Source organism: Dermacentor variabilis, chromosome 11 (assembly GCF_050947875.1).
Source record: "Dermacentor variabilis isolate Ectoservices chromosome 11, ASM5094787v1, whole genome shotgun sequence".
Lineage (NCBI taxonomy): Eukaryota > Metazoa > Arthropoda > Arachnida > Ixodida > Ixodidae > Dermacentor > Dermacentor variabilis.
Genome location: NC_134578.1, coordinates 55,341,696 through 55,369,692, shown reverse-complemented (window position 1 = coordinate 55,369,692; position 27,997 = coordinate 55,341,696). Strand labels below are relative to the sequence as shown.

The window sequence follows — 27,997 nt, the reverse complement described above, 5'->3', positions numbered from 1 at the left end:
GCGCGCTTGACACGACGAAGCATGTTCTTTTCAAACTCACTATGATGAATTCTGGAAGCACTCGCGTCTTAAGCAATGCGAAATCATAAGGTCCATCTCCCTCGCAAGACCACGAAGCTTACAGCGCGCTTCGGTGCGTTTTAATCGCGAACAATACGGACAGGCTTCGACCGTCAGGTGACGCCTCTCTCAGAGCTTTCCGCGTCGACGTGGAAGACACGCACTCGTTGACTGTCATCACGGCTCACCTTAAAGGTTGCCTCGTCAGCTTGTGCGAAGCACAGCCGCTGCTCGTCGCGATCCCGTCGACCGCCTCGCCGGGAACCGAGAGACAAAGATGAGGGACGCCTGGCTTTTGCTCGGCGCGCTGTGCCTAGCGACGGCGATGCTCTCAGGCGCCGGGGCAAAAGAGGCACCTAAGTCGAAACCCGAGGACAGGGCGGAGACGCCTCCGAAGGCCAGCGGAGAGCAGGACGCCAAACGAGTGGTGGTCTCCACAGAGACCGACGCATGGCATCTCGAGAAGATGATACTGTCCGAGCAGGACAGTTACATCAAGTACGAGGAGAAAGTGCGCTCGGGAGAAGATACTTCGAGTCCCGAGCAGGCCGCAAGTCCTTCGATGGAACCGAAAGCCGCGACGAATAAGAGCACTGCGAATGCCACGACCGGGGCTCCGGATGCCAAAGAAACGACTCCTTACGAAGATGACCCGCGTCACCTGGAGCGGCAGCACATGGAAGATGTGAGTACACTTTGATTCGAGCTTTGAGTCATCACAAAAAAAAATAATAAGTGAGTCGGTTTAAGGTCCAGAAGCCGCATAGCCAGCGGGCTGCTAACGCCAGACTCCCGAGTATGCCGTGAACAGACTGAACAATTTTGGCCTCTTACACCGTCTAAGCCATACCGGGAGCCATGGTCTCAACGCTTATCGGTCGGGATAGACTTGCGAGCACTTCTTCGGCATCTAAAGGCAACATAACTGAGTGGCCGACTGCATAGATCCACGCTGCAAAACCACTCTCTGATTATGAGGCACGCCGTAGTGGAGGACTCCGGAAATTTCGACCACCTGGGGTTCTTTAACGTGCACCTAAATCTAAGTACACGGGTGTTTTCGCATTTCGCCCCCATCGAAATGCGGTCGCCATGGCCGGGATTCGATCCCGCGACCTCGTGCTGCAAATGGTCGTCTGTGGTGCGTGCGACAATTCTGAGCCCTTGTCTTCTTTCTCCCTAACACTCCATAAAATACGAATGTCCCCATATGTACGCTCGAAGAATAACGTTAAACTTCAAGTTCCCTTTCCCCCGTTAGGGTAGCGAACTGAAGGGAGTCCATAGTTAACCTCCTTGCCTTTCCTCTCCCACACTTCTCCCTTCAGCGCTCCGGGTTAATTTTGGCCACGTGTTTTTTTTGCGAGCACCCAAAGCCAGGGTATGCAGGAATGCGCGTTTTTCTTTTCATCCCATCCCAACCTGAACGCATCCGCCGCGGCCGGGCAACGAACCCGAGACCTCGTGCTCGGCAGCACAACGACATAGTCACTAAGCCAATGCGGCGGGTAGTCTATATGTCGTTGTCTTTTCCAGGCGTGACGGGGGTATAGTTCTAGAAGTTGCTGAATAACACCGTCATCTAATCGGTCTGAGCTTGAGTTTCCTTGACGGCGGTGGATGTGTAACATCCCTTCTGCCGCAGGCGTCGCGAGTACTTATGTTTTTGGGTGAAGGCAACTGGTCAATAAACCTGCACGTGCTACCTGGATACATCAATGTTGCCGGATTCGAGACCCTCGTTATGAAATGAGGGAGTCGAGGTTTGTGAGTGGGGACGCTGGCTGACACTCCCAAGGTTAGTTCTAGTAGTAAAAGATAAATACCCAAGAAAGTGGATGGGAAAACAGCGACGATGTAGCTCAATCGGTCAGGGCATTGCACGCGCGAGGCGAAGACGTGGGATCGTTCCCCACCTGCGGCAAGTCGTTTTTCTGATCCACTTCCATTGCCGCTTATTTATCATTTCTTTAACTCAGTTCGTACAAGGGCTTTCCCCTATGTTTTCTTTGGTGTTTTTGTTGGCTTCTCATGATCTGACTGATAAAAATCGGCCACCTCGGTTAACTCGCTTTCTTCTCGTTCATGTAACATATATATAAACGCATTGACGTCAAGCAGTATATACCAAGATGTTTCATCGGGCACACCGAGAGACGTCTAACCTTACGACGGATCTGTGACATTGTCGTCGTGATTCACACCTAAAGTTCAGCGCGAATACAACTGCATGATTTTCGCCAGACCCTCAACGCTGCAGCTTGCAGCCTCCGCACGTAGACATGGCGGTTTGTAAAACATGCCTCGTAGGTCAGGGAATGTTAAATAGAAGCGTTCCGACTCGTTCGCTGGTTTGTGAGCGTCAATATAGGAGCGCACCAGTAGTATCCAGGCGCGAGCTCGCGCGAACGAAGCGGAGCCCAAAGGGTCGTGAATCGTTAATGCCACCGCATGCCCGCAGGTTTAAGCGTTTTGATTCGTTCGTGAATATGTGCGCGTCGACGAATGTTTCGATGAGTTCGCGGTGCGAAATGCCGCGAGAGGTAGAGAGAGAGAAAAAAGAAAGAGCGAATGCTCAGGCATACTGCCCTCGAGCCACGTCGATCTAAGCCACGCACTAGGGAAAATTGCGCCCTACGGGGTGTTTTGTCGTGTCTATAACTCACCCCTTTACACCCAACAAAAGGGTGTTTATAAGCGAAATAATACACCAATTCCAAAGGGTATTTTCTGTTCAATTATATCATTTACCCCCCGATGTGTGTTCTGTTGAGCTGCACGCTATGGTTTATATTTAGAGCGATACCTTTTATTCTGTCACTACCTTCGGACATCCGCCGAAGTAATCCCAGGGTTTTCCCGAGACGTTTATAAAAAATAAGGTGAGAAAATAAAAAGCCGTGCAGCTTTGATTTGAAGCGCGAATCTCCACACTGACAAAGGCGATCCGTTTTTTCATCACAGCGACGAGTCAGCGTTGGCGGCTATATAGGCATTTATCTTTCACCGACAACCAATCTCAATGAGACTGCCGAGATAACGTTTTAACTTTGCTGTCGTCGAGGTGAGGTAAAGGGAACAAGAAATATATGAACCACTGCCTTTTCGTGAAGTATGGGGGGGGGGGGTGTCGACGAAGAGCCGGACTTGGTACGGAATAGAACAACGCAAACAGAAGTCCAGGAAAAAAAGAGAGGAGAACTATAGTGAGAGAAAGGTAGAGAGGTCGGCCCGAGTTAGGGGCCTCAGGCCTGGTACCCCACGCCAATAAAAGGAGCTGTCGGAACGATAGAGACGAGGTAGAAAGATGAAGTAGACGAGGACGGGGGGATCCCATTTTAAGGACATGTATACTATACCAATTAGTTAGTGCATACTCTCCTTAAACTTGTCATTATACATTGTTCCACGTATCTCTCATTCCAAATATCGCAATAAATCTGAACTTTCTAGTTTCTTCTAGTTTAACCATTCATTTACCTCGTCTCAACGATCAATTACAAGATGCTGTTACATTCTATGTTGCACGCTTCCACGTTCTTCTTCTAAATATATATCAACTGAGCGTAAGACAACCACATCCTTGGCCAACCCCTATTTTGGGTGCGTACCATATATTACAGCGCATCATCATCATCATCATCATCAAGACAAAGTGATGTGTCATCCTTCGAGCGTCTCATCTTGTCTCGTCCTTGCTTGTGTTCTGTTTGCACTGTTCACTATTCATTCCTTATACCAATTCGTACATTCTGTCTAAAAGAATTGGCGCCATTTTGGACTGAAGCGGCTGCAGGTTAGGCGCCGCCATGTTCACCAGCGTCATCATATGACACGATAATTATTGCCCACTGTAAAATAAGTCACACCCGTAAAAGCGAGCAAAGGTGTAACTCTATCATAACTCACACTTTACGTCCAAGAAGAGTGCAAGGGTGCGTGTTACCGACCGATGTACACCCTCATTAACATTTAAGGGTGCAACTTATTCAACAGTGCATCCCGATGGCCGGATCCGGGAAGCCTATGGCCATAGACAACGCCCGTGCTCTTCGCCGGTACGTCTTTGTCCGTTCCGTTGTTCTTTCAGAGTTCAGATCACAGCTGGGCAGAGTTGAGGAACATCGACGTGGAACTGCGTATAAACACGGAATCGCGCGTTTGTTGCGCGAAAAAAAATTTCGGTACTACGTGTAACGCAGATGGACAAGAGATAGAGAGAGATATAGCAAAGAGAGGAAAGGGAGGGAGGTCAACCAGACGAGCGCCCGCAGATGGGCAAGCGTTTCAACGTACTAGGCCTCTCGATGCGACAGACGAGGTTGCCCAGCGGCATTAGAAAATCGACGTGTCGCTTAACTTGCGCCGGCCAACGACTGTCAGAGCACCGCGACGGACAATGGATTCGAACGAGCGAACCTTTTCACGACGATCGACGGCCGCGGCATTGCGAGCTGACGGCGGCGTAGGGTTGTCACTCTCTTGCTTCTTAACTAAAGGTCTCGTTATCGCCGACTTTTCTCCTCTGCTCGTGCTTTTTTTTGTTTCTTTGTTGTTGTGTTTCGTCGACCATTTTCTCGAGAAACTGTGCTCGAACCACACATGCCTGCACGTCGACCCTGCGGCGAACTGACATTTGCGCCCGGCTAAGAAGCGACATTTCATAATTGAGAGGCGCGCAGCTTTCAGCGCGTGTGTGCCCGCGACGAACGGTGAGAGAGTCAATTACGCTGAAAGTTGGGGCCACGTGAACTTTGGCGCCACGTGTACTTTAGCGCCAACGAGGTCTCTAATGAGCGGGGAGATTTTAAATTAGCGAGCGAGCCATAAAGTTGGCTCTGTGCGTGGTGGCGCGCGTGCGTGAGTTTATGGAAAGCCCTTTACTCCACAAGTCTTCAGGAAACTTATTATAGGCCCATGCACAGTAAAGTAATTTACACCCTTAAAAGTGAAAAAGGGTGTAAATGTGTCTACAAATTACACCCTTAAGAAATCACATCCTAAGGGTGGGAGTTATAGACACATTTACACCCTTTTTCACTTTTAAGGGTGTAACTTGTTTCACAGTGTGTTCGAGAATCATGGCGCGTTTATCCGGCTAAAAACGTGAGACGGTGGGTGGGTGGAAAAAGGGAGAGGGGGTGGATTGGAGGCGCCGATACGGGCGTCACCTGCGGGCAGTAGGAGTGACTGTCAATCGCAGCGGCGCTGAAATTGCGGTGCTTCTCTGGGAATCCCGAAATAAAAAAAAATAGAAAGAAAAGGGGAAGAAGTTCCAGAAACAGCTCGGTAAGCACAACTAAATGTACGGCATTTCCAACATCAGCGCCTCGTTTGCTAGCGAACGACTACGCCGCCAACCGGGCATCGAAGCAAAATTGCACAATGTCCTTCGGAATACGGGGGAGAGCTCACGCAGGAATTTCGAAAACTCGAGGTGTGATTAAAGCGCGCCGAGTGCGCCTGTTGCGTGTGCAGTGGTATTGGAGTGCGCACTTGCATTCTTTACGAGTGGGCGCCGCTCCTGACACGGGCAACATTTTATTCTTTTCGTTTAAAGGAAAGAGAATTTGTGACCTTTTGAAGCTGCCTCGTCGCTTGGGTCGTATGAAAATGCTATAGCGCGCACTCCGATTAATTAAAGTGATGTGACTGTTCCGAACATTTCTCGCTGTGTACTTGCAATCATTTCCCGTATTTTTCTTTGTTTTTTTTAGCCAGCTTTCCCGAAGAAAGCGGAACTATTTGTATTAACAATGGCTTCTTCTTTATTAATCCTACATCTTGGATAATGTTTCTTCGAATATAGGCTGACAAATTAGTTCGCAGGGACGCTGGATTGAGACCACTCTAAAGAGACACCGGTGAGGCGACTATTCAGTATCGGAAGCGGTAATAATGTTTCGCGTCTACAAGCGCATAAAATGCGTCCTTTGAAAAGCCTGCACACGCTGCCACTAAAGGGCATCTTTGGGTGGTCGCTGTGATCCCCCCGAATTATTAATGAAATTTCGGAAGCGCTCTACCTGCAAGGAGGGCATAGCTTACGCCAACCGAACAGCCGGCTGCTTTTTTTAGCAGGGAGAGGGAACGCAGTGAAACCAATTTACACCCCCAAGGGTGCCAAATCAATTTACAACTCACGCCTTTACACCCTTGCGGATGTAAGGCTATGAGCTATAGACAGGAATGTACCGCTAAGGGTGCAAATCGGTTTACAATGAAGAAGCCCTAACTGCGGCTCCGGAGGACAAAAAACGAAGTGGCGATTCAGCACACGTCGGAACACAAAAATCATGTTTCTCGTCATTGACTAAGTGATTTTCAATGAAGCTTGTTGCATTTAAAATTGAAAGGGTAAACTCGACCGACTGCGTGGAAGACATTTTTTTTTTCAAATCACGTTTACTACTCTGTGTAACTCGGAAAAAAATATATTACCGCCGTTCTTGAAGTTGCACCTATTCACACACCTAAAGAAGACTAGCTTTATGCGTTACGCATCACTGATACATGCCACCAATTCGTGAGCAAGACTATTGCTAAACTATCCTAAAAAACTGTAGAAACCTTACGTAAGAGGAAAAGTCATGTCGGACATTCGTAAGCTTCAAGTGCGTTAACATAATCAGTTTACATAACTTCGATATTTTCTTTTGGGTGCATAATTACACATTTGTAGACTCCGTGCTTCAATTTTTATTAAGGGTTACTGATTTTCAGAATTTTTTTAGACAACTGTGAGGCACTAAATCAAAGTTCTGTTCCATGCGGTCGGCAGAAAGCTTTTTTCTCTTGTATGCAAGCGATTTGTTTCAGGTTGGTTGAGACGTCGTCTATTAAGAAAATTTCTGCGTTTCAGATGCACTTCAACAGGGAAAAAATCGGAGTTAACCCCGTAGTAACACACCCGTTTAATATATGCTCGCTGTCGTACATGTGATTGTCTTGGTGTAATTATGTGACTCTTACACTTATTTGAACTAAATGAATAGGGGACCTGAGGGGGCTCAATGTTTTTTAAACCGTGCCAAGAAACAGAGAACGAAGCCATCAGAAAAAGGACAGGTGAATATGATTGTTGTTACGCTCATTTGAAACGTGGGGAACAATAACATAAAAGGAAAATGAACAGTGTACGAGCGCTAACCAGCCGCGGGTGAGAACCGAACCCGCATTTCGCGCATTACGCGCGCAGTGCTTTACTAATCGAGACACCGAGGCGCCATCGATCCCTCCATCCACTATACTGTCTCGGGTGCTTGTGTGCGCACACGAGGTCCGATTAACGACACACCGGGCAATGTTAGCGAGCGTTTGAGACTCACGCCACGTTTGGTTCCCTCCCTCGTCTGTCGCAGTTTGTGGCCATCACCGAGAAGATATACGTGGTGAAGCGCAACTTCAACCTCGAGCGAGTCGAACGCTGCGAATCGGCGCAGAGGCTGCGTCAGCTGAGCGACACCCAATACGAGTACCTGCTCCGCACGCGCCATTACCAGTCACCAGCGCTGTGAGTACCTATTATTATATTACAGGCGAGGTAACGCATGAATGAATAAATAAATTATGTACACTGATTTGATTGCGTAAATTTTCGCAACAACTGAGTGCCGGATTTACACTCATCATTGGACGCCGGCATCCAAATTGACGCCATATTCCTTGACTTCTCAAAAGCGTTCGATCGAGTTCCTCACCACCGGCTCTTACTAAAACTTAGACATCTTAATATTCACCCTCTTGTTCTGGCATGGGTGCAAGCCTTCCTCTCTAACAGACAACAGTTCACGTCCGTCAATAACTTTGACTCTCCTTTCGTCCCAGTCTCATCCGGTGTTCCTCAAGGAAGTGTGCTCGGTCCATTGCTTTTCTTAATTTATATAAATGACTTACCCTCGTCCCTCAAATCTAGAGTTAGGCTATTCGCTGATGATTGTGTTATTTACCGCAACATCTCTTCTGAAGCTGACCGCCAATCGCTACAATCTGACCTTGACTCCTTAACTTCGTGGTGCACAACTTGGCTAATGACACTAAATCCTTCAAAAACTAAAGTGATGTCTTTCTCTAAAAAAGCTTCTCGAATTCCAACCTCTTACTTGCTAAATAATACTTCAGTGGAACTTACGACCACGTACAAATATCTTGGAATTAACTTTCAGTCTGACCTGTCCTGGAATTACCATATTAACGTCACCCTTGCTTCAGCAAACCGCTCACTTGGGTTTCTTAAACGTAACTTGAAACATACCCCATCGCACTTACGTAAACAGGCTTATATAACTTTAATCCGTCCTAAAATAGAATATGCCTCAGCCATTTGGGATCCCGATCAAGTCTACAATATTAAAAACATCGAAGCCCTGCAGAACCGTGCTGTGCGTTTTATTTTTTCGGATTATTCACGTCACACCAGAGTCACTTCATTGAAGAATCGTGCTGAACTGCATGTGTTATCATGTCGGCGTAAAATCGCTCGCTTATCACTTCTTCATAAGCTTTACCATCATGCATCACTTCGCGAGGACTTCTTTAGGCCACCCCCTGCCATTTTTCCCCGCCGTGATCACCCTTTTAAAATCGAACGCTTCACGTGTCGCACACTAACTTATGCCAGATCATTCATACCGCGCACCATAACCGAGTGGAATAGCTTGCCATCACACATCGCAACCGTCACCGACATAAATGAATTTCAGAAACTTCTAATCCTTAATGAAAGTGCATAAACCTTTCTTGTGTCATGTCCCACCCCCATTTTTTTCCCGCTAAGAATGATGTTAAAAGATGTTCTTGTCCTCTATGAACATGCATATTGTTTTGGTTATTGTTCCTATTTTTATTGCGGTGTTTTGCCTTTTTCTGTTAAGTTTACGTTTTGTATTGTTTACTGATTTGTTATACATTATTGGTCTGAGTGCTTTCTATGACTCAAATTACCCTCCATTTTTCGTGTGTTTGTGATACGTATTCTTCTTGTTCACTTCTGATTATTTTTACTACCCCAATAATCTTAATCGTCTTGTATTATTATCTTTTGTGATTATTGTTTATCAGTTCCCAATTTTTGTTTTCAGTTTACTAGTCACTTATTACATCTGTATGCGTTACTGCACCGCCCCCCCTATGTAATACCCTCCTGCGAGAGGGCCTTTAGGGGTATTCTGAATAAATAAATAAAAATAAATAAATAAAAGTATGAGCAGACTAACGCTATTCCTGCAATGCCCAAACACACATTCCACATTAAGAAAAGGAAATATCTTACTGACCAGTATTTCTGGCCAAGGACCAGCTTGTTTATTAAAAGAAATAAAATAAGCGTCATTAGTCTTACAAGTTGATTAGTATGATTTCTTCATTATAATTATTAATTAATTACAACTAAAGATTGGTTTGTTGAACTATCCACAGCCGAAGTTTCACCCCGGCATATCAGCAGGGTATCTTGAAGCGCCAGTTGGGGCACTATGTCCCACTGTGGTGATGGTGAAGAACAAGGCAGTAGTCAAAACCCTGATTCTATCGTGTAAGCGTGTACATATGGACACGCTCGGCCCCTGCATTAAGAAAAACGCAAGTATTGGTTTTGGGTGAAGCTTCCGTCGCCTAAATAAACATTTTGAGTTATCAAACTCAGCGTGGATTAGATGATACGTTGGGCATTGCAGGGTTCCTTGAGATTGATGTGACGGGATTGAGAACTTCTCGCCAATAGCGAAGCGTATACAGCCACGCCCCGTATCACAAAATGAAAAAAAAAATGAGAAACAGACAGAACTAATTGTGCATACATTACAGGAAATCGTGGATTTCGGCTGCGCTTTCGAGCAAAACGTGAAGATATCAGAACGCCATGTAAGAAGGAATGGAGAGTTTTTGGCTCGTGCGTAAATGTAGCATTATTTGTGGAACGGCCGAATACCCTGGACGTAAACGTAGGGTGGATAGGCTGAAGGATACCGTGAGAATTCCTTTCGAATGTCATGATTTGGAGGTCATGATTAGCTACGCTGTTTAGCACTCACTCTTTTTAGAAACCCAATATGAATTTAGGCAACATATAATTACACGCACGCTCTTAGAAAACCTTGACGACGTTGTGAATTCTACCCTGAACAAGGTGCGCCTAATGAGTTTTAATGGGGACATGCAGCTATTCTTTCGAAGCTATTTCATAGAACGATATCAAAGAGCAAAAATAGGAGGTATGATACGCGAATAAGAAAAAAAAAGATTATTAGGTACGGAATTTCGAAAGGATCTACGATTGGCCCACTAATAACAAAGCTAAGGTTAAGCAAAAGTGACCTTCCTGATGCAAGTTTCTCGTGAAAAAATGGACTCAAAGGCCTTAAAATATTTCAACAAATGAACGTAATGACACAAACGCAAAGCAATGTTTCTGAAAGTGTAACGCTATGACACAAATGTTCTTATGTGTAGGTGGCAGCGTTAATTCTAATGGGACACAAATGCGCCTAGTTCTTTTTTTTTTCAATATGCGTTCAACGTGCCTGATGGTCTTTTAGTTTGCAATCCACTAACGCCACTCAGAGGACAACGCAGAAATTCACCACGTTACGCATCGCGAGATACGTCGTTTTTCTTAATCATCGATACGTGTTCTCGCTATAGCCAACGTTTCGCACGTTTGCATCGGAATCGTGTGACGACTGGTGGCGATGCGCGAAATGAAACTCCGTGTCTCGCATGATCTCGGGCCGGTTCTCCTCGGCCCGTATTTGTGAAGAGCACTCACGCTAGAACTGTCTGTACGAGCATATGTCGGCCAACAGTGATGACGGACACATTATTAGCGAAGGCTGCCAGCCAATGGGAAAGAGTGGGCAAGCGCGAAGGGAGTAATTAACACAGCGACACCAGCTGCTCGCGTCTCACTTGCTCACAGACTAACGCTTGGCCTATAGGCCCTGAGCGCAGGCGGCGTTTCTGCTTCGCCACAACGTGAATTTGTTAACCTGCGAAAGCCTCAACTACATGGCACCGTACACTGTAAGATTATGTGCACACTTAACGGGGAATAAGTGTGTTAATCAATGTATAAGACATAACCTTACACCCAAACGGGCGTACGGGTGTATGTAATAAACCGATTTACACCCTTTTCGTTTTCACTTCAAGGTTGTAAGTTCAAGTACAACTTAGGGCTAACGTCAGTTTGCGCATGCAACAAACAAACAGCACTTGCTAACGAACGACTTCGTGAATTCGGCCCCTCACTCGTGTTGTTGACTCGACACAGTGGTGAGAAGTGACAGCACTAAAAATGAGACGTATTAGCCGTTTTGTGCGACAGATACAGTCATAAAGGGCAAGGCAATGGTTGCTGCAGCTGTAAGTGCCGCGAAGACGCCCCAAGGGAAAATAATGAGCGGCGAGCTTAAGGGAAGCCCAAGCTGGCGACAGGGTACTCGTGAACAACGTGGTAAGTGTTGGTCAAATAAGTTCTTACGCTAGAAGTGTTCGTAAGAGCAGGTGGCAGCGAGTCATCATGTCGGGCCTTTTAACAGCAACGACGGCCGGCCAATGACAGATAACACTTACGAACAAAATGCTTTGCGAATCCGGGCTCACGTTCTTTAATTGCGACCAAGAAAAATCGGCCGCAGCCTAGAAAAAAGTTCATCAGACCTAGGTTTATTGGAGAAATGACACAGAGACGGACACCACAATACCAGACTTTCTGGTATTCCAAGTACGGATGTTTTATTCTTACTACCTTACTTTTTTATTCGTCACGTAATGCGCCGAGTAAAGCTGTGTAAAACTCATAATCACGACGGAACATACCAGGCAAGAACGACCGAGCGTAGTCCTTGTTTTATGTGTCCTATCGTGGTTATTAGTTATATTAGGTTGAATTCCTCAGCACGTTACAATACCAACGAACACGAACTAGCCCAATCTCTTGCTTTCAGCATTTATTACTTCTTTTCTTTTCAGGAGCTCAGCCATCGCGGCTGCTACTGATCATGTGTTAGCCTTGTTCCTTTGGGATTTTATGCAAATCCCGATATAAAGTAGGCTAGTGCCGGCCGATTAACGCTCGAAAGCAGTCATTCGTAATAAAAAGTATGTCGTTCTTTGATAAATGCTAATATACAAGGAAACCATCTACCGCTAGTAAATCTCGTCTCTCTGTCTCTCGAATTCGCTTGGAAGAAGATGTTACGCAAGCACCAGCTGTCTAATTTGCATTTATATTTCTTTCTCTCATGTGCAGAATGTCCATGAAAGTGTTCTTCAAGATTAGCAAGACTGGTGTGCACAAGGACTACAACGCTGTGACGTATACGCACGGACCAGGTAAGAGAACTCTCGACAAAAACGCACAAAAGTATACAATAATGAACATTCATCAGTAACAGAAGCATTACATTATTGACGGTGATGATAATGACGATGATGATGTTGCGCAGAATGTGATAAACGTTGTGGAAAGCGCGGGGATATAGGTGGTGTCCAAATCCGCGCATCAGCGACGATTTCCACCCCTTCGAGTAACAGAAACTGACCTCAGAGGCTGTACTTTTGTGGGCGGCATGCGCCAAAAGTAATTGCGGAGCCAGAAACGTCATGGCTGCCATGTTTTGAAGGGCAGCCTAAATGGACCGATCACAAATTTTTACAGCACCAATTTTTTTGTGTGTGTGCTACGGAAAGCTTACAGGTCGGAGTGGGCAGTCCTACAGTTTTAATAGATAAGGAAAGAGGTGCAGCAGTTTTTGTCAGATCTTTTCGATCTGCAGTCGCGATCGCGTTCACGAAGTCTCACGCTGGAAACAAGCTTGAAACAGCCACAGGTGAGCGCGGAAGCGATTGTACGCCGGCATAGTTGGGAAGGAGGCAGGTGCGGCCCTAGGTGTAAGAAAGTAATATTTCATATCAAGCGAATGTTAACGTATCAAGCGGTTCGTGTTTTCTGAAGTGTCGAATTATTTTTGGAATAATATAGCTGTGTGATTTCGTGGTTTCCTGTCCTACCGCTTTGGTAATGCACAAGTCAAGGCGTTCGTTTTAGCCGAGCATTTAGCCTAGCCAATCTAAGTTTTCGAAAACGAAACAACGCATCTACAGTTCCGCGTGCTGGTGCCTCTCGGATGATGGGAACGTCAGGCGTTTGTCTATAATTATTATGATTACTATTATTATTATTACGAGGTACTTAAAATAGTCGAAACAGTCTATTAAGCATACGAACGCACGTATGCCTGAAAGTCGGCGGTGTCATATATATATATATATATATATATATATATATATATATATATATATATATATATATATATATATATATATATATATAGTGTAGAGCAGCTTAGCATGCCAGAAATAGGGTCAACTGACGCAGTTTACAGAGCTGTGATGCTGTTTTTCATTGATGAGTTATACAGTTCTTTCCTTGATACATTAGTTTTCTTTTTTTTAATCTTGCTATATTCAACAATTTTCTGCAGAAAGCAACGGCATAAATAATAAGTTCGCTTCCATCAGTCACTAGGTTTAAGCATTTTTTCTTTTAAACACAACAAACAAAATTGGTGCAGTGGTTGCCGAGAAACCCCATGTCTCCATTTAAATCTCTTCATATAGCAGCATCCGAGCTAAAGCTTCCTCTTAAGCAATTTTTTTTTAACGCATGGCGCGAAGAGTCTCAGCCGCTCATACACTCCAGCGGGTCAAAGCGCAGGGCAGAGTTCATGGAGGTCACGTGTCCTCATTTTTTTTTCTCATTTCAGATGAGCCTAGCGTCGAACGCAAGCTTATGTACATCAGTCCCGACAAAACGTGCGCGATCCTTGTCGAAGATCTGAAGAGAAGACGCAAGGGTGAGTAGAGTGTGTAGGCTGTGAACGCAGTAGGAAGGTCGCTGAATGGCCATTCTGTTCTTTCTGAGTGACTCGGCCAAGGCGCTAATACCCAGGCATTCTGCGAGGCTCAGGCTCGCGGTAGCGTTAGTGAGAAAGAGTTTTTGCTTTTGTTAAAGAAAAGACGACAACATACTGCAGACAAATGGAATTGTAGGAACAGGAACTATTAGGAGCCATATCTGTAACTATGGCGCATAGGGGGGGGGGGGGGGAGGGGTGTACCTGCATATCAGCGTAGCGCTCGAGCGAAGTCTCACTTTTTGATAATCCAACAAACCAACTACTAATTAATTAGGTACGACACTTAACTTACACCTCAAATAGCATTTCATTGTATTTTTGTTCGAACGTACATTCCATGGCCAGAAATAAAGGTGACCAAGTTGGACTAATCTTCCTTGATGTGTATTATAGTACAAAGCTTTCTGGGGATGTACTTCATTTATGGCCAATTTATCCGAAGTGAAATATCGCTGCAGTTTGCCTTCACCTCTCTGCACGGAGCGCCTTTGTCGCTGCGCACAACAGTGACGTGAATGTGAAATAACGTAATGTCACGGTACAATACAACGTTGCTCTGCAGACTGCACCATTACTGCACAGAACAGATGCCCCCTTGTCTGCGACGCGAAGCGAACGTATATGGCCGGATGCCTGGCACCTGTCAGCGGTTTCGACGGTCGTTGACATGCGAGTCGTACGGGCTACAACTTCTACAGAAGTTGTAGCCCACATGACTAGCACGGCGCGGAGCCTGCAATATGCGAACGCCGGGTTTATGCACGATATCTTCTCAAACTGTCGGGTCACGCTCACTCACGAATTGCTCTACTATGCCAGTGAAGGAGCACATGCGTTTGCAGTTCATCGCTCATAGAGTCCACATACTTATGGTAAGTTGTAACACCTAGAGTAGCTTTGGGTGTCACGCCGGTTACATGCGTACAGAAGTACTGAGAGACTAGTAGTTAGTTAGCTACTTGGTAAAACAGACAGACAGACAGACAGACAGACAGACAGACAGACAGACAGACAGACAGACAGACAGACAGACAGACAGACAGACAGACAGATAGATAGATAGATAGATAGATAGATAGATAGATAGATAGATAGATAGATAGATAGATAGATAGATAGATAGATAGATAGATAGATAGATAGATAGATAGATAGACAGACAGACAGACAGACAGACAGAGAGACAGACAGACAGACAGACAGATAGACAGATAGACAGATAGATAGATAGATAGATAGATAGATAGATAGATAGATAGATAGATAGATAGATAGATAGATAGATAGATAGATAGATAGATAGATAGATAGATAGATAGATAGACAGACAGATTCAACGGAATGAACACTGGAGATGTTTACATGGCCGTACACCTAGTATGTTATTGCAGATGACTAACCTGAGGCATAGAATGGCTCATTCATACCGAACGTACTCGCGCACACAACCTACACAAGAGCGCACGGTAACAGGCAACTATAGATTGAGTGCAGAAAGCAATCACAGGAGATGGTGAGGTTTCACTAGGAGTTTCGTGAATAGTGAACGATATACAGGGTGTTTTTGTGTCTCGTGTCGACGCGTCGCCTCGACACCAGAGAATTTTCGTCTCCATTTTCTCGCGAATGCTCTGCAGCTATCAATATAATGTAGGTAACTTGGAAAAAATCATACCGAAATTGGCCGCTAAGATGACTATCACTACGCCGATGGAGTTTCACTTACTTGTCGGAATTAGTCCCCAGTGAAGTTTTCGAAGTGTCCGTGGAAATTCATCGGTGTTCCGGTTACTTTTATGCTTCAATGCATAAAACAGCGATCTCTTAAAAAGGTAACTGTAACGCCAATGCGTTTCATCGGACACAATGAAAATTAATATCTCGGAAGTGGTGCTGTCCAGACAACTCCTTCCAAGTGGATACGCCGTGCGAACTCAGCGACTATAATTCGTAGTTTGAGATATGTGGCCTAAAGTAATTCATTAAAAAGATAATTAGCGTAATATGTTAATTGTTTATTTGACATTTTGACATCTCGTAGAAGTAGTAACCGCCTTATCGAGTAATTTAGATCAAGGGTTAGAATTGCGCTGTCTGTGATAAGCAATCTTTAGAAAAAAATTGGTGCAGCTGAAAAAGAGAACCCCCAGTATTGTTGGAAATGATCGCGAAGGTTTATTCGGCTCCGTCGAACAACCATTGCTTATTTACGGTCGCATGCTTATTGAAGCCGATGGCATGTAGACGGTGACAGAGAACGTACGGCAACAAAAGCAACACTACAGCTACTGAATGTGGCAAAAACTATGCGGTTTCATCACACATAATGCGAACGCCAGTGGGATAGCAGCATTTGTTCTCTCCCGGTTAGGCGTTGCAGTACTTCGATATAGAGGACCGTCCTCAACATGACGTCACACGGGTGCACCGGCGCTGCCCTCGCGTCCCGCGCGAGAAAAGAGACAGTTTACTAGCAAAACGTTTACACGCCTTCCATACGTGAACTTTCTCGGTACGCAATCATCAGTCGCTGCCAAATTTCGAAAAGAAACTTTTTTTTCACACAAGAAACTGTTGTTCGAAGCGACGAACGGCAAAGAAGTGCCCGCGCAGTTGTTGGTTCCCTTTTTTCTTTCTTCTTTTTCGCCAGTGTTACATGTGTTAGTTTGCAAGCAAGCCACTTGTTGACGCGTGCACTTCCAGGTTGCCAACTCGTCCAGCCAGAGTCCGCCATCGAGAACGGGATACCGCTGGAGTGCAACAAGATCTACGAGGCGAGCTGCGGCAGAAAGAGCCTCATCCTCTACGAACCTATCTGCAAGACGCTGCCTGATAATGTGCCCCACGAGGAACTTTAAAAAAACCTTTTTCTTTTCTTTTTTTTACGCCGGCACCAGCGCGCTGGAAGGTAAAGCCCCTTAAACTTCGTAAAGTAGCGACACTCTCCTCCTCTGCCTTCACTTCTCCTCGTTCCTCCTCTCTTTCACGCTCCCTCCTCGACCGTAACGCCGCCTACACCACTCGAGCGTAGCAACGGTGCCAACATGCGCTCCGCGCCACTCCGTGGAGGCTTCTCGAGTGAAAATGGCGCTGAAGCAAGGCGCGAGGGCCCACGTGATGCTATTAGGCCAATAGCGACGCGGCGTCGGCCGGAGCGCGCGAGGAGGAGGCGGCATTCTTCAAAGCGTGGCGCTACTTTACAAGGTTTAAGGGGCTTTACTGGAAGGCTGTTCCGCGTGCCATATGTCCGAACATTTGTCACACCTGTCAAGAGTCCGCGGAAGGTGCCTTTTCGAAGGCGTCTCCCGACACTTGGCGGCGCTTCTCACGTGCTCAACACATCATTAAAAGGGACATCGATGAAGAATGCTAAGCTCTATTACTGAATTCCACTTCTCTAATAACAAAACGGATGCGTTCTTACCGTGGGATCTCCGGGATCCATTACAGACCCACTCTCTACCTTCTACCATGAAAGAAGGCTTAGTGGTAAAACAGAAAAAAAGTGGCGCACCAAAAAAAAAATACTCGTGGTGACGCGACCCTAATGTTGCCACACCTGCTTGCCGTGACGTCGTGGATTTCGACAGCGTCTACTATGGTCCATAGCAAACGGTTTATTGTTCAGGGAAGATTACGTATCGTTATAGTTATGAGGACAAAAGTCAATAAACCTAGCAAGTTTGGTAAGGTTTGCTTTGCGAAAACGTGCGAAAGTACGAAAAGAAGCCTGCAAACCAGTGGTGTCACACTGAAGAGGCAGTGCCGGCTGTTTCGGCGCGAAATTAAAGAGAAACGTATAAGCTCTATCGTCACTTTTCTGCGATAAGAATCAGCTTCTTTTGCCACCTAATTATCGAAAATATATGTGACCATTTCGTAAAGAACAGTTTGTCATTTCATATCGTTCATGAGTGCAAACTTAAGTAGCAAGCGTAGCAAAACGCATCAGCATATATCGGAGACATCACAAATCATGGTCTTTATTTGTCCCCTTGAGCTGTGACTTAATCTTCTTTCTCGATAACGCTATTTACGATTCATTTCTTCTTATTCGATAATGCTTTCTTCCATACGGACTCTTGGTTATACGGCGATGCCTTGAAGCAGTTCCTTGCACAAACGTAGTTCGTTTGCGAGTAAAGTTAACGCTCGTCGATTACTTTAGTATTATTTTTATTATGCGCCGCTCACGTATCCTTTGACCCTTTTCATTATGTTGCCAAACAATCTACCATATCTATCGAACCGCGACGTAGTCAACCTCAACCACCATCTTGAGCGCCAATCTTCCACACTAATCTCTCCTCATACAGAATACTTTACTGACAGTTGGCATACGATTCTACGCTATACGTTTATTACTGAAAGCAACGCTTGTAGCGACAAGTGATGACATGTTGATCGAGCACGACGCGTTATAGGACGCTTTTTTTTCTGTCACGTGGGTGTTCTCGTGGAAAAGAAAAAAAAAAGCTTTTTTTAAGTTCCATGTTAATGGTTAGGTCACCGCCGACCGCTTCAACCCGCATCTAGGTAGAATATGAATTGCTCGCCACAGTGACGAATATGTGTCAGCTGCGATTAAGCTCGGCGCCACCAGATGGCCCAACAAGTGTTTTATACTGACAACCGTGTCCCCGCAGTATCCCAGTATCCCGAAAAGGGTTATATATTTGAGGACAAACTATAACCTTACTGCCGTTCACGGAACACCGGATGCATAGGTGACAGCAGAAGCTCTGACCGCGACAAATTTCGACGTGTTTTCAACCACCGCGTCTCAGAAACGCTTCTGAGTTGAACGAGAGCATGAATTGCACGCCCGTGGACTATCACTGTTTGCAGTGTAAGAGTTGGGGTTGGGCCGGTCAAAAGGGGTAGCAGGCCCATGCCGTCGCCCGACTCATCCACGCTAAGGACGTTGTTGAAAGAAGAAACGTATTGTCATCGAGAACGAGGAGTACAGGATTTATTTACAATATCTACACGAAGAGTGGAGAACGTTAAATCTCGTCAGTCTAGCATGACTGAAAAGAAGCACACCGAGGAGCCGAAAACGGCTGCTCAAACCCCGCTCTGTCCTCCCTAGATCCCTAGGCCAGGGAACCTGCCCTCCAACCTTCGTCCAGTCGGAGCGTCCAAAGTTGTCGAAGGACCCGGATTGAGGGTGAGGGTTCACACGCTCACTCCCGCACCTTTGTTCACTGAAAACACAGAAAGGAGGGGCGCTTCGTCGACGGGGGTTGTAGCGCATGACTAAAGCTGGCGTATTGTGGCTAGAAGGGGGCATTGTGACGGGCGGCGTATCTGCGCCGTGCGTGGGAGAGCCGCGATGAGCGATGAACTTTCCCAGCGCCGCTAGGGGCGCTGAAGATCGCTGGTGTACTACGGTAAACTATGGAGCATGCTTTATTAGAATGTGAAGACGTCTGCTCAGCGGTCGATTTAGGCACCACTGGCCTCCTTGAAACCCTTGGGTTCAGCGAGAGCAGTGAAAAAGTAAACATGTCCGCAATAGGGATTAGTAAGAGGCGATTCGAGGATTGGTGGAAGAAAAGTAGGGAAACGACAATACAAAACGGAGACGTAGAAAAGCACAGTTCGGAATTGGGGATCAGGAAATTTGGATGAGGGAGTTCATAGTGTTTTCTTTTTCTTATTTAACCTAGGTAGGACATTAGGCAGTATAATAGCAAGAGCTTGGTGGCGCAACCCACCGCCCCGTTTCAAAGGGGACGCTCATAACAATCATCCATCCATCCTACAAGGACAAGCCGCGGCGCGGCCCTTGCCAGTGTATAGCGCCAGCGGCGTGTGCCGTACAAGCGTAGGCGTGTAGAACACACAGACCGAGCTTGTTTGCACGTTCATCGTGATCACTGGGAAGCGTCGCACATGTGCCACTGTGGTTATATTGAGGTGCGTAATGCGTTATATCGTGGTGTTCATGTGTTATGTATTAGTTCATGCGTCGTGCCCTCACGGCGTCGAAAGCGCGAACACGTTTTGTACACGGGTGCAGAAGCGGGTACAGAACGTGCAAAGCCAAGGCCTCCCTTTCTAGACCGACTAAAGACGCAGCTCGGTGTGAATTGTGATCGCGACTCGCAAAACATCAAATGTGCTGACAACGAGTTGACAACAGAGTGTGTCCTCTGCGAACGGCACTTCGCATAGAAGTACATTAAAAGTACATTTCCGCATGTGATAAATGGAGAAGTGACACGAGAAGCAGCTGAATGCAATGCAGACAGCGTGTTCACGCGAATATCTGACAATGGAAGCCTATTGTACCCTGGAGATGAGTTAGCCACGCTCGTGCTAGAGGATGCATTCACATTATTTTTTTCAACAGAGAAGCTTTATGCTTCAGTGTGCATGATTTCTTGCAGTCATAGAGTAGTTTAACACTCCACCAAGTGGGATGCGAGCTCCATCGCAAAAAGCTCACTCCAAAAATGATTCATTTTGTGGTGTCAATTAGGCCGCACTTTTTCATACTGAACAAGGACAAGGCTCTTCAAAGGGGGCGCCAGAAACATTTGAAGTTAAGGAGAGTGAAGTAGAGCCAACTGCTAAGCTCGGTCTGATGTGTGCATGTGCATTACTGTACTAAATAATAAAGTGTTTCCTCTCGTCATGCGGACCTGTACAACAAAAGCAGTGATGGAAAATATTTCATGCATGTTGAGGTTCGCCAAAGCGCCCGCATATGTACCTATCTCGTTTCTTTACAAAGCTAAAGCTTTTTAAAGGGCATGTTCCTGGCGCATGCGGACGCCAATAGCGAACTGAACGACGTGGTGATGTTATTCCCCAGGTTATTGCACGAAGCCCCGGCGATGATTTTGTCTGTTTCCGAGTACCATTTTCTCTGCGCCCACTGGCTACATGTGCGGCCGACGACCGAAGTTGAAAGTCGGCATTCCGGGTTGTTTCTGTTCATGCTCCACCTTCGCTTGCGCTAACATCATGCAACGATCTTCAGGAAAAAATACTAACTCGTCCAGAGTGGCCTTCAAATGTAATCGTCCTCCTTTTTTTTTTTTTTAAATCGCATGGCTAAACATCTGCTTCGCGTTGCGGTGTTGCAAATAACGCATCTTTCCATTGTCTGCTCTCCGAAGAAGTGTCACCCTTATTAATGATGCATCTATGATGCCGCAAAAACTTCGTGAAGTTTGCACCACGCGTTACATTAAAAATTCAACACGCGACCCAAAGTGCACGCGACGCGCGTGCTAGCTGCGAAAGCTGCACACCAGCTGCAAGTAGCGCCATCTGCATCTTTCATCGCTCCTCTGCGCAGCCAACCGGCTCCCGGCCGGCACACAGCCCCCTTTTAACCACTATAGCTGGCGCGCCTTGACTGCTGGGATGACTCCGCAATTAACTGGGGCGTTTGAAAAACGACCGTGGCAGTTACCGGGACGCGTGAGAAAACACTGTAGAACACCCTTTTCTAGGGGTTTTCTTGCTCTCATTAGTCCGTGAAGGCGACAGTGAACCAGCTAACAATACTCGGTGCGCCAAACGTGCCTCGCCTTGCGGGCGCCGGTAGTCTGTCCGTGGGGGAGGCGTTGTCAGCTTCACGAAGCGGTTCGTCGCAGTGGGCTAGGAAAGGCTAGAAGGTCACTATACCCCCGCCTGCCGATAGTAACAGCAGACTACAGTAGGTGCGGATACATAGTGGCACGGAGACCCGGTGTTGCCATCTGATCACGCTGCATTGAACTTTGGAGCGCAAAGAAATAAAGTTGCAACGACTGCGCTCTACTGAGTCGCTGGTTTAAGGACGATCCCAGCAACAACTATTGATTTATACATAGTGATTTTTTTTCTATTGCTTCGGCGAGGACAAGTGTGCCAGTAAAGCGTGTGTTCTTCACGCGTTGTGGCTGAACGAGGCTAGACGATTGAGACGTTACTACGGGCGTCTCCAGGTGTCCCTGTATTATTTGTGCAAATGGGAATAGCGTACGGAACATAGGTTTCACCCGCGGGGAAAAAAAAGAAAGGCATCGCATGCGTTGACCATAGTTGGCAGCAACGCATCTGCACCAGTAGCCAAGCACATAGGGTGTAGCGTATCTGCGATGGCAATTCCATGTGCTCCACCCACACGGTGGCGCCACGAGCACTGCTGCTGACGGCTGTAAAGTTCAGGCACTCCATAAACTGTAATCATATGCTTTCATGCTAAGGCTCTCGATTTTCATAGCTACGAGCCGAGTAATCGTGGACCCTATACCCAATATAAAAAAAAGAAAATTCGTGTCGTAAATTCAAGCACTCCACTTTTGAACGCGCGTCACAGCTTGAAAGTTTCTTTATGTTTTGTTTTTCGATCACGAGGTTGGCCTCGTAAATGTCATCGTCGCACTCCGCGACAGCTTGCACTCGCGAGCACGACGTCGGTGCGTTCGTCCCAGGCACGCGCAAAAAAAAAAAAGACCATCTATGCGTAGGGTTGGCTCTTAGCGCTACACGTTGACGCTACACGCCTGTCGTGCTGCTGTACGAAGCAGGCAGCGCTCGAGCAGGAGGACTAGTGCCAACAGGAGCGTTCGCGTTTTTTTTTTCGATAAAACAACAACTTAGCTCGTTTCGCTATTCTAGTGCGTCTTCACGCGGTTAGCATTTTTGGCCTACTTAAGCAACTTCCGCTCTGTAACTATCTCTCTCTCTCTCTCTCTCTCTCTCTCTCTCTCTCTCTCTCTCTATATCTATATATATATATATATATATATATATATATATATATATATATATATATATATATATAATAAGAACCCGACAAGCAATGACACGAAGGACAACATAAGAGCAACGTGCTTCCTAGTTGAATTAAATAAATGACAAATGAAATGAAAGCGGATGGAAAAACAACTTGGGGAATTATCCGACGTCTTCACAAACCTTAGCGGCATTCCCCGCCAAGGGTTGTAGGTGGTGGCGCTCGCTGACATTCCCAGGGTTAGTTCCAGTGGTAAAACACAAATACCCAACTAAGTGGATGGGAAAACGGCGCCGCGGTAGCTCCACTGGTAGAGCATCGCACGCGTAATGCGAAGACGTCGGATCGTTCCCAACGTGCGGCAAACTGTTTTTTTCATCCACTTTAATTACCTTTAGTTTAGTAATTGTTTAATTCAATCAGTAAGTACAATTTCCCCTATGTGGTCCTTGGTGTCATTCTTTGTTGGCTTCTTGTGACATGATAAATAAAAATCAGGCCCCTCGGTTAAGACGCTTTCTTCTCGTTCGCTAACATATATATATATATATATATATATATATAGCTTGAGAAATTACGTGTGTACCCGAACAGACAACGTAATTACGCACATATTACCACATTTATTTAATTACACACACAATTACCATAATTATGCACATAACATATACATTAAAATATCTACCTATAATGAATTTCCCGTCACCCAATTACATTCGCACGACCATTTGGATGCTAATCGCATTCACGATTAGATAGTCATGCCCGAACGACGGGGTGCGCTTGTTTTTATTTTTATCCTGATCTTTTATTTCATTGTTGCAGTTTTGTCCCTTCTTTTCAGTTTGCTGCGGTTACATTTTCCTTCTTGTTCCTACGTTAATTTTTGTTTATTTAATGTTAAACACTAATCATCGTAAATTGCATGTGGGGCATCTAGCAATGCAAACGCTGCTATCTTTTATTACTTTATTTTCAACTTTAATTTCCGTTACGGCGTCGACATTTATTCTACTTCCTCCTTCTTAATTATTCTTCATTCTTCTTCTTTCTTTTTTTGCATAGTGCCTCAATTAATGATGCGTACTTTGCTCCGGAGCTGTGCAGCCGCGTCCCACCAGAAAGCACACGTCAGCGACATTTAAGAAATTGTCGTCGTCATGTCTTAACAACGACTAGGAAATTCGAGCGATAGAAGTTCAGTCACGCGTTCGCACGGTTGCGCTGTTATCGGGCTGCCGATGGCGGCGCGCTTTATTTTTCCCCCTGCGTGCTACGTCAAATCAAATTGAATTGTTATTGTGCCGTCTAATCCATTTCTTTTACCCTTTATTTTTCCCTCTTTATTGCTTGTGATGTGAGGGTATTACCTCCTTCCGTGTGGCCAATACCTCTCTCGACTATGAGTCATCTTTGAATGAAGCAACAGCAGCTGCAAATGAAACAGTCGATTAGTCACCGATGTCGGGAGAAATTGCAAAATGCATTTGTCAAATGCACAAATGCAAATGCACAATGAAAAAACACAATCGTTCGTTACAGCTTCTCTCTTAGCTCCCACTGTTGAATTTGTAAGCTTTAGAATAGTAAGCTGTGCGTCTTGTTGGTTTAGTTAGTTGGCTAGCGTCTTTCCTGTCCACGTCTCCTACTTCGGCAACGCTTCTGCGCGCCCTTTTGCAAAAAAATGTTGAATTTGTACGTTCCTTTGCAAAAACATCTTGCATGATATTACTCTTACGGCTCAGCAGAAAGTCTATTCAAAGTAACATATACTCAATGGAAACAACAAAATTATATAATGCGTTATAATAATGAGCCCCATCTATTAATCAATCAATCAGTCAGTCAATTAGTCAACCAATCAGCTCTCACGTGTCCTTTCATTCCCTCGTGAGTCGACGCAACCTATCTTGCCTTGCGGAAGCAAAGGAAAGAAAAATCAAGGAGGCCAAAATCGCCAGTTAAAGCAGGAGACAATGAACCCTGTTCGCAACTACAGCTGGCGTGCACACCACCGTATACTTGTTTCTATAAGAGAATAAAACACTTCGCCTTATCGTAACAGAAAGGAGTCACTACACGCTTTCGAGTGAGGCCTCCATTTCCGCGGTCAAATAAGCACGGAAGACATTTGGCACCGCAGCGGAGTCTACAGTGGCTTCGACTGCAGCTGCTCAACGACCATCAAGCCTCTGCCGGCAGAGAAAGGCAAGTGCCTGTATAGAAGCCAGTGTCAAGGAAAAAAAAAGAGGCTTTCTGGCACCGCCTGCATCTTCAGCTCCCCTTTATTATGACGTTCGTCCAAGGAGTGTAACAAGAGAAACAAAAAAAAAGAGTAAATGGAAAGACCGAAGTGCTCGCTCCAGCCCCCTAAAGCACGCACTCTCTCTCTCTCCCGCCTCCCTCCGCGTAGTTCCCGTTTCCCCGAAGCGCGCGAGTACAACGGGCACCCAGCCCGCCAGGGAAGAAAGCTGCGTTCGCTCGTAGCCGAGCGAGACACAGGCGGCTTCGTTAAGGCCAGGTGCGCCAACCTCTTCATATAGGCAGCGCGGCACACAGCCCGCCGAGATGTTTGCGATCGTGACTGAAAGGCTGGGTCGCCGCCTGCCGCAGCGCTGTCCTGAGGCAGCACTCGTGCGGCCCCTGCATTGACTCGCAGTCGAGGCGGGCCAAGAAGACGCTTGCCTTTTGGGCCTGTATAGGCAATGAGCGCGGTGCGTTGGAGCTGTGGAAACCGACTTTAACGGAAGAGCTCTCGCGCTAACTTTCTTGCCGTAAGAGATACGTTGTCGAACCAGTCGTGGTCTTGGACATTATTTTTTTTTTACCCCAAGCGGCCAGCCAATGGATGATGGCATTTACGAACTGGCAACTTCGCGAATTCGGCCCCAACGAAATAATGAACGTGTAAACAATACATACACAGTATCTTTTGAAGCCAGGACCTCAGCAAGCACCCACACATAACAATCAACAACAACGACGACGACGACGATGATGATGTTGATGATGATGCTTAAACACGCATAGGGTCACGCTTAATTCCAGTGATTATAATGCAACAGTATTACGAGATTTTATTACTCCCCCATTTATATATCGATATCCGCATGAGTTCTTTCCTACTTCATGAAGAGGAGGCGGTACTCGATGACTACAGGCATATCTTCTATATCCTTGCGGGAATCGAGGGTCCCGTTGCAGCCTTTGACTTCGAGACCCTCGTCTGTACATTGTCTCTTAACCATTCACTGTATTTTAAGAACAGTAAACTGAAACTGAATCCCCCGGGCAATCGCTCAGCCCCAAGGAGGTTTTACGAAAAATATTTTTAAACCCCTTTGCTCAGCCCAAGCGTCCCCCTTTCAGGAAAGCTTACGAAGCGCAAATGCATCAGATGCGATGCTCGGTGCGTCCTCATTCAGAAGCGCACCGCGATACGGGTGAACATGGCGACAAACGCAGCGACGCGGGTGCAGGACTCAAGCCCGTAGCTAATAGCGAATTATCGATCGCATGATGCTAAGCCAGCCCACAAGAAAACACCATCGAAAAGCATCAGAGTGTGAAGTTCAAACGGCAGAAGCGCCTGCTTCAATGTCAGTCGGGAAATAGATTCCGAAAAAGGTGGAAGCACCAATGCATAGTAGCCCTGAGGGATAAATAGATAGCACTGAGGACCAAGTAGGATCCGCAATTCGCGACTTGTCGGTGAAATGATCGCTGCTTCGTCGCCGAGATCCCGCATTATTCGCACGGCTTTGATCCCACCGCGGCCACCTACAGAGGCTAGTGCAGTGTGCATAAGAAATTCAATCGTGTTTCCAAGTCCCGCGTATCTCTTCTCACATAAAAAATGAAGGCAGGTGAAAGAATTGTTGCAGCCCGGTATAAATTTATCCCGACTTGCGAGAATTGTCAAAGGGATTTTTTTCACTCGCCACTTGAATTCACGTACCGCGTCACAGCTTGATGAACAAAAGAAGCTTGTTGCGCCCCTTGAAGCCAAGTACACAGGGCGTGTTTCAGCGAAGACTTTCTCGGAACATTACGAAACACGGAGATCTGAGAGGAAAGAAAAAAGTTTATATTCTTTGCTTACCAACCTTCGTGGCAGTATGGCGAGATTCAGAAACCGCGCGATATAATCGCCAATACGGTTATTACTTATCAACATTTCACTACTCCCCTTTTTAATTGTTGACTTTAGGGGGCGTGTTGTAATTGCGGAATTGAAATCAGCCAAAACTCGGAGCGCAACATTTTGATAAAAACTTGATATAAAATATGCATCGTGAAATGCTTTATTGTTCCAGGTAGAAGTTTTCCATACTGTGTTTCTTCGTAGTGCGGATAAATATTGACGGAAATATTGCATATCTAAAATCACCAATATTGATTTATGAAACATTGTTTTTACCGTCATTTTGTCAGCACGATAAGGCTTGTCGAAAAACGCTGACCGATTGACTTTCGTGGATGTTGTGTGCCATGGATCGTATAGCTAAACGTTTTAGGACAGCGGTAAACAGCTGCCTGAAAATTCACTCTACACACCGATAAATGGTATTTTCGGTTGACTCGTTAAGTCACTCAAGTAATACAGGTCCAAAGGAAGGCGGAAACTTGTAATGGTCAATAGTTTCCGAGCAAGCGAAGCCTTAACTTGAAGCGAACGTTACCACAAGGTGAACAGATAAAACCTTTCCGTGAGTACATGTGCCCGCGAGCACGGTTTCTCATGATAAAATGGCTCACCACCATACTCAAAATGATGTCCTCCTATCCGTTTCTGACTGCAAACAGAGTGCATTATAGTTCACGGAACAACGAAACACCAGTGAAAAATATGCACAGGATGATGACAACTATGATGGCAACGATTTTTATCGGCATCCTCAAAATGTCAAAGCGTTAGGTGTCGACTTCCCGCAAAGCGCCATCTGCTATTCGCCGAAGACACGGGAAAATATAACTGCTTGCTCGTCAGCATAGCTATACGCATAGCTGCTGTTTCCGTTTTTTTGTTGTTTTTTTCGGCAATAGGCAGATGAAGCTTTCCTAGAAGTCGATAGCTAACGCTGTGACATTTCGAATATCTCCTATTCGTCACGATAAAGTGTCAACTGCGCTGTGTTCTGCACGAAGAAAAATTTTAAAGAGGCGGCGGGGAAAAGCGTCATATTAAAGTACTGAACAGACTCGATATTCGACGATGCCTAAAAAAATTTACCCGTTTCTCATTCACTGTTCCCTTACAGCAACGAGCTTATGCGGC

General features: G+C 45.9%; 2 protein-coding genes across 4 annotated transcripts in view; one reads left to right on the top strand and one right to left on the bottom strand.

Annotated features, from left to right (window-relative positions):
* Nucleotides 1-27,997, bottom strand: part of inaE (inactivation no afterpotential E) — a 196,392-nt gene that overhangs the window by 119,531 nt on the left and 48,864 nt on the right. The window lies entirely within an intron of this gene.
* LOC142564530 (uncharacterized) lies at nucleotides 231-16,916 on the top strand. The gene is made up of 5 exons (XM_075675548.1): nucleotides 231-745; nucleotides 7,422-7,573; nucleotides 12,311-12,393; nucleotides 13,827-13,916; nucleotides 16,683-16,916. The coding sequence occupies exons 1-5, from the start codon at nucleotides 338-340 to the stop codon at nucleotides 16,835-16,837; spliced, it is 888 nt and encodes a 295-aa protein (XP_075531663.1). The 5' UTR covers nucleotides 231-337; the 3' UTR covers nucleotides 16,838-16,916.

Bases quoted from the DNA above. Each gene is read 5' to 3' on its own strand.
- LOC142564530 (XM_075675548.1), top strand. From the start codon at position 338: ATGAGGGACGCCTGGCTTTTGCTCGGCGCGCTGTGCCTAGCGACGGCG. The intron at 746-7,421 runs GTGAGTACACTT...CGTCTGTCGCAG, and splicing joins AGCGGCAGCACATGGAAGAT to TTTGTGGCCATCACCGAGAA. The intron at 7,574-12,310 runs GTGAGTACCTAT...TCTCATGTGCAG, and splicing joins CATTACCAGTCACCAGCGCT to AATGTCCATGAAAGTGTTCT.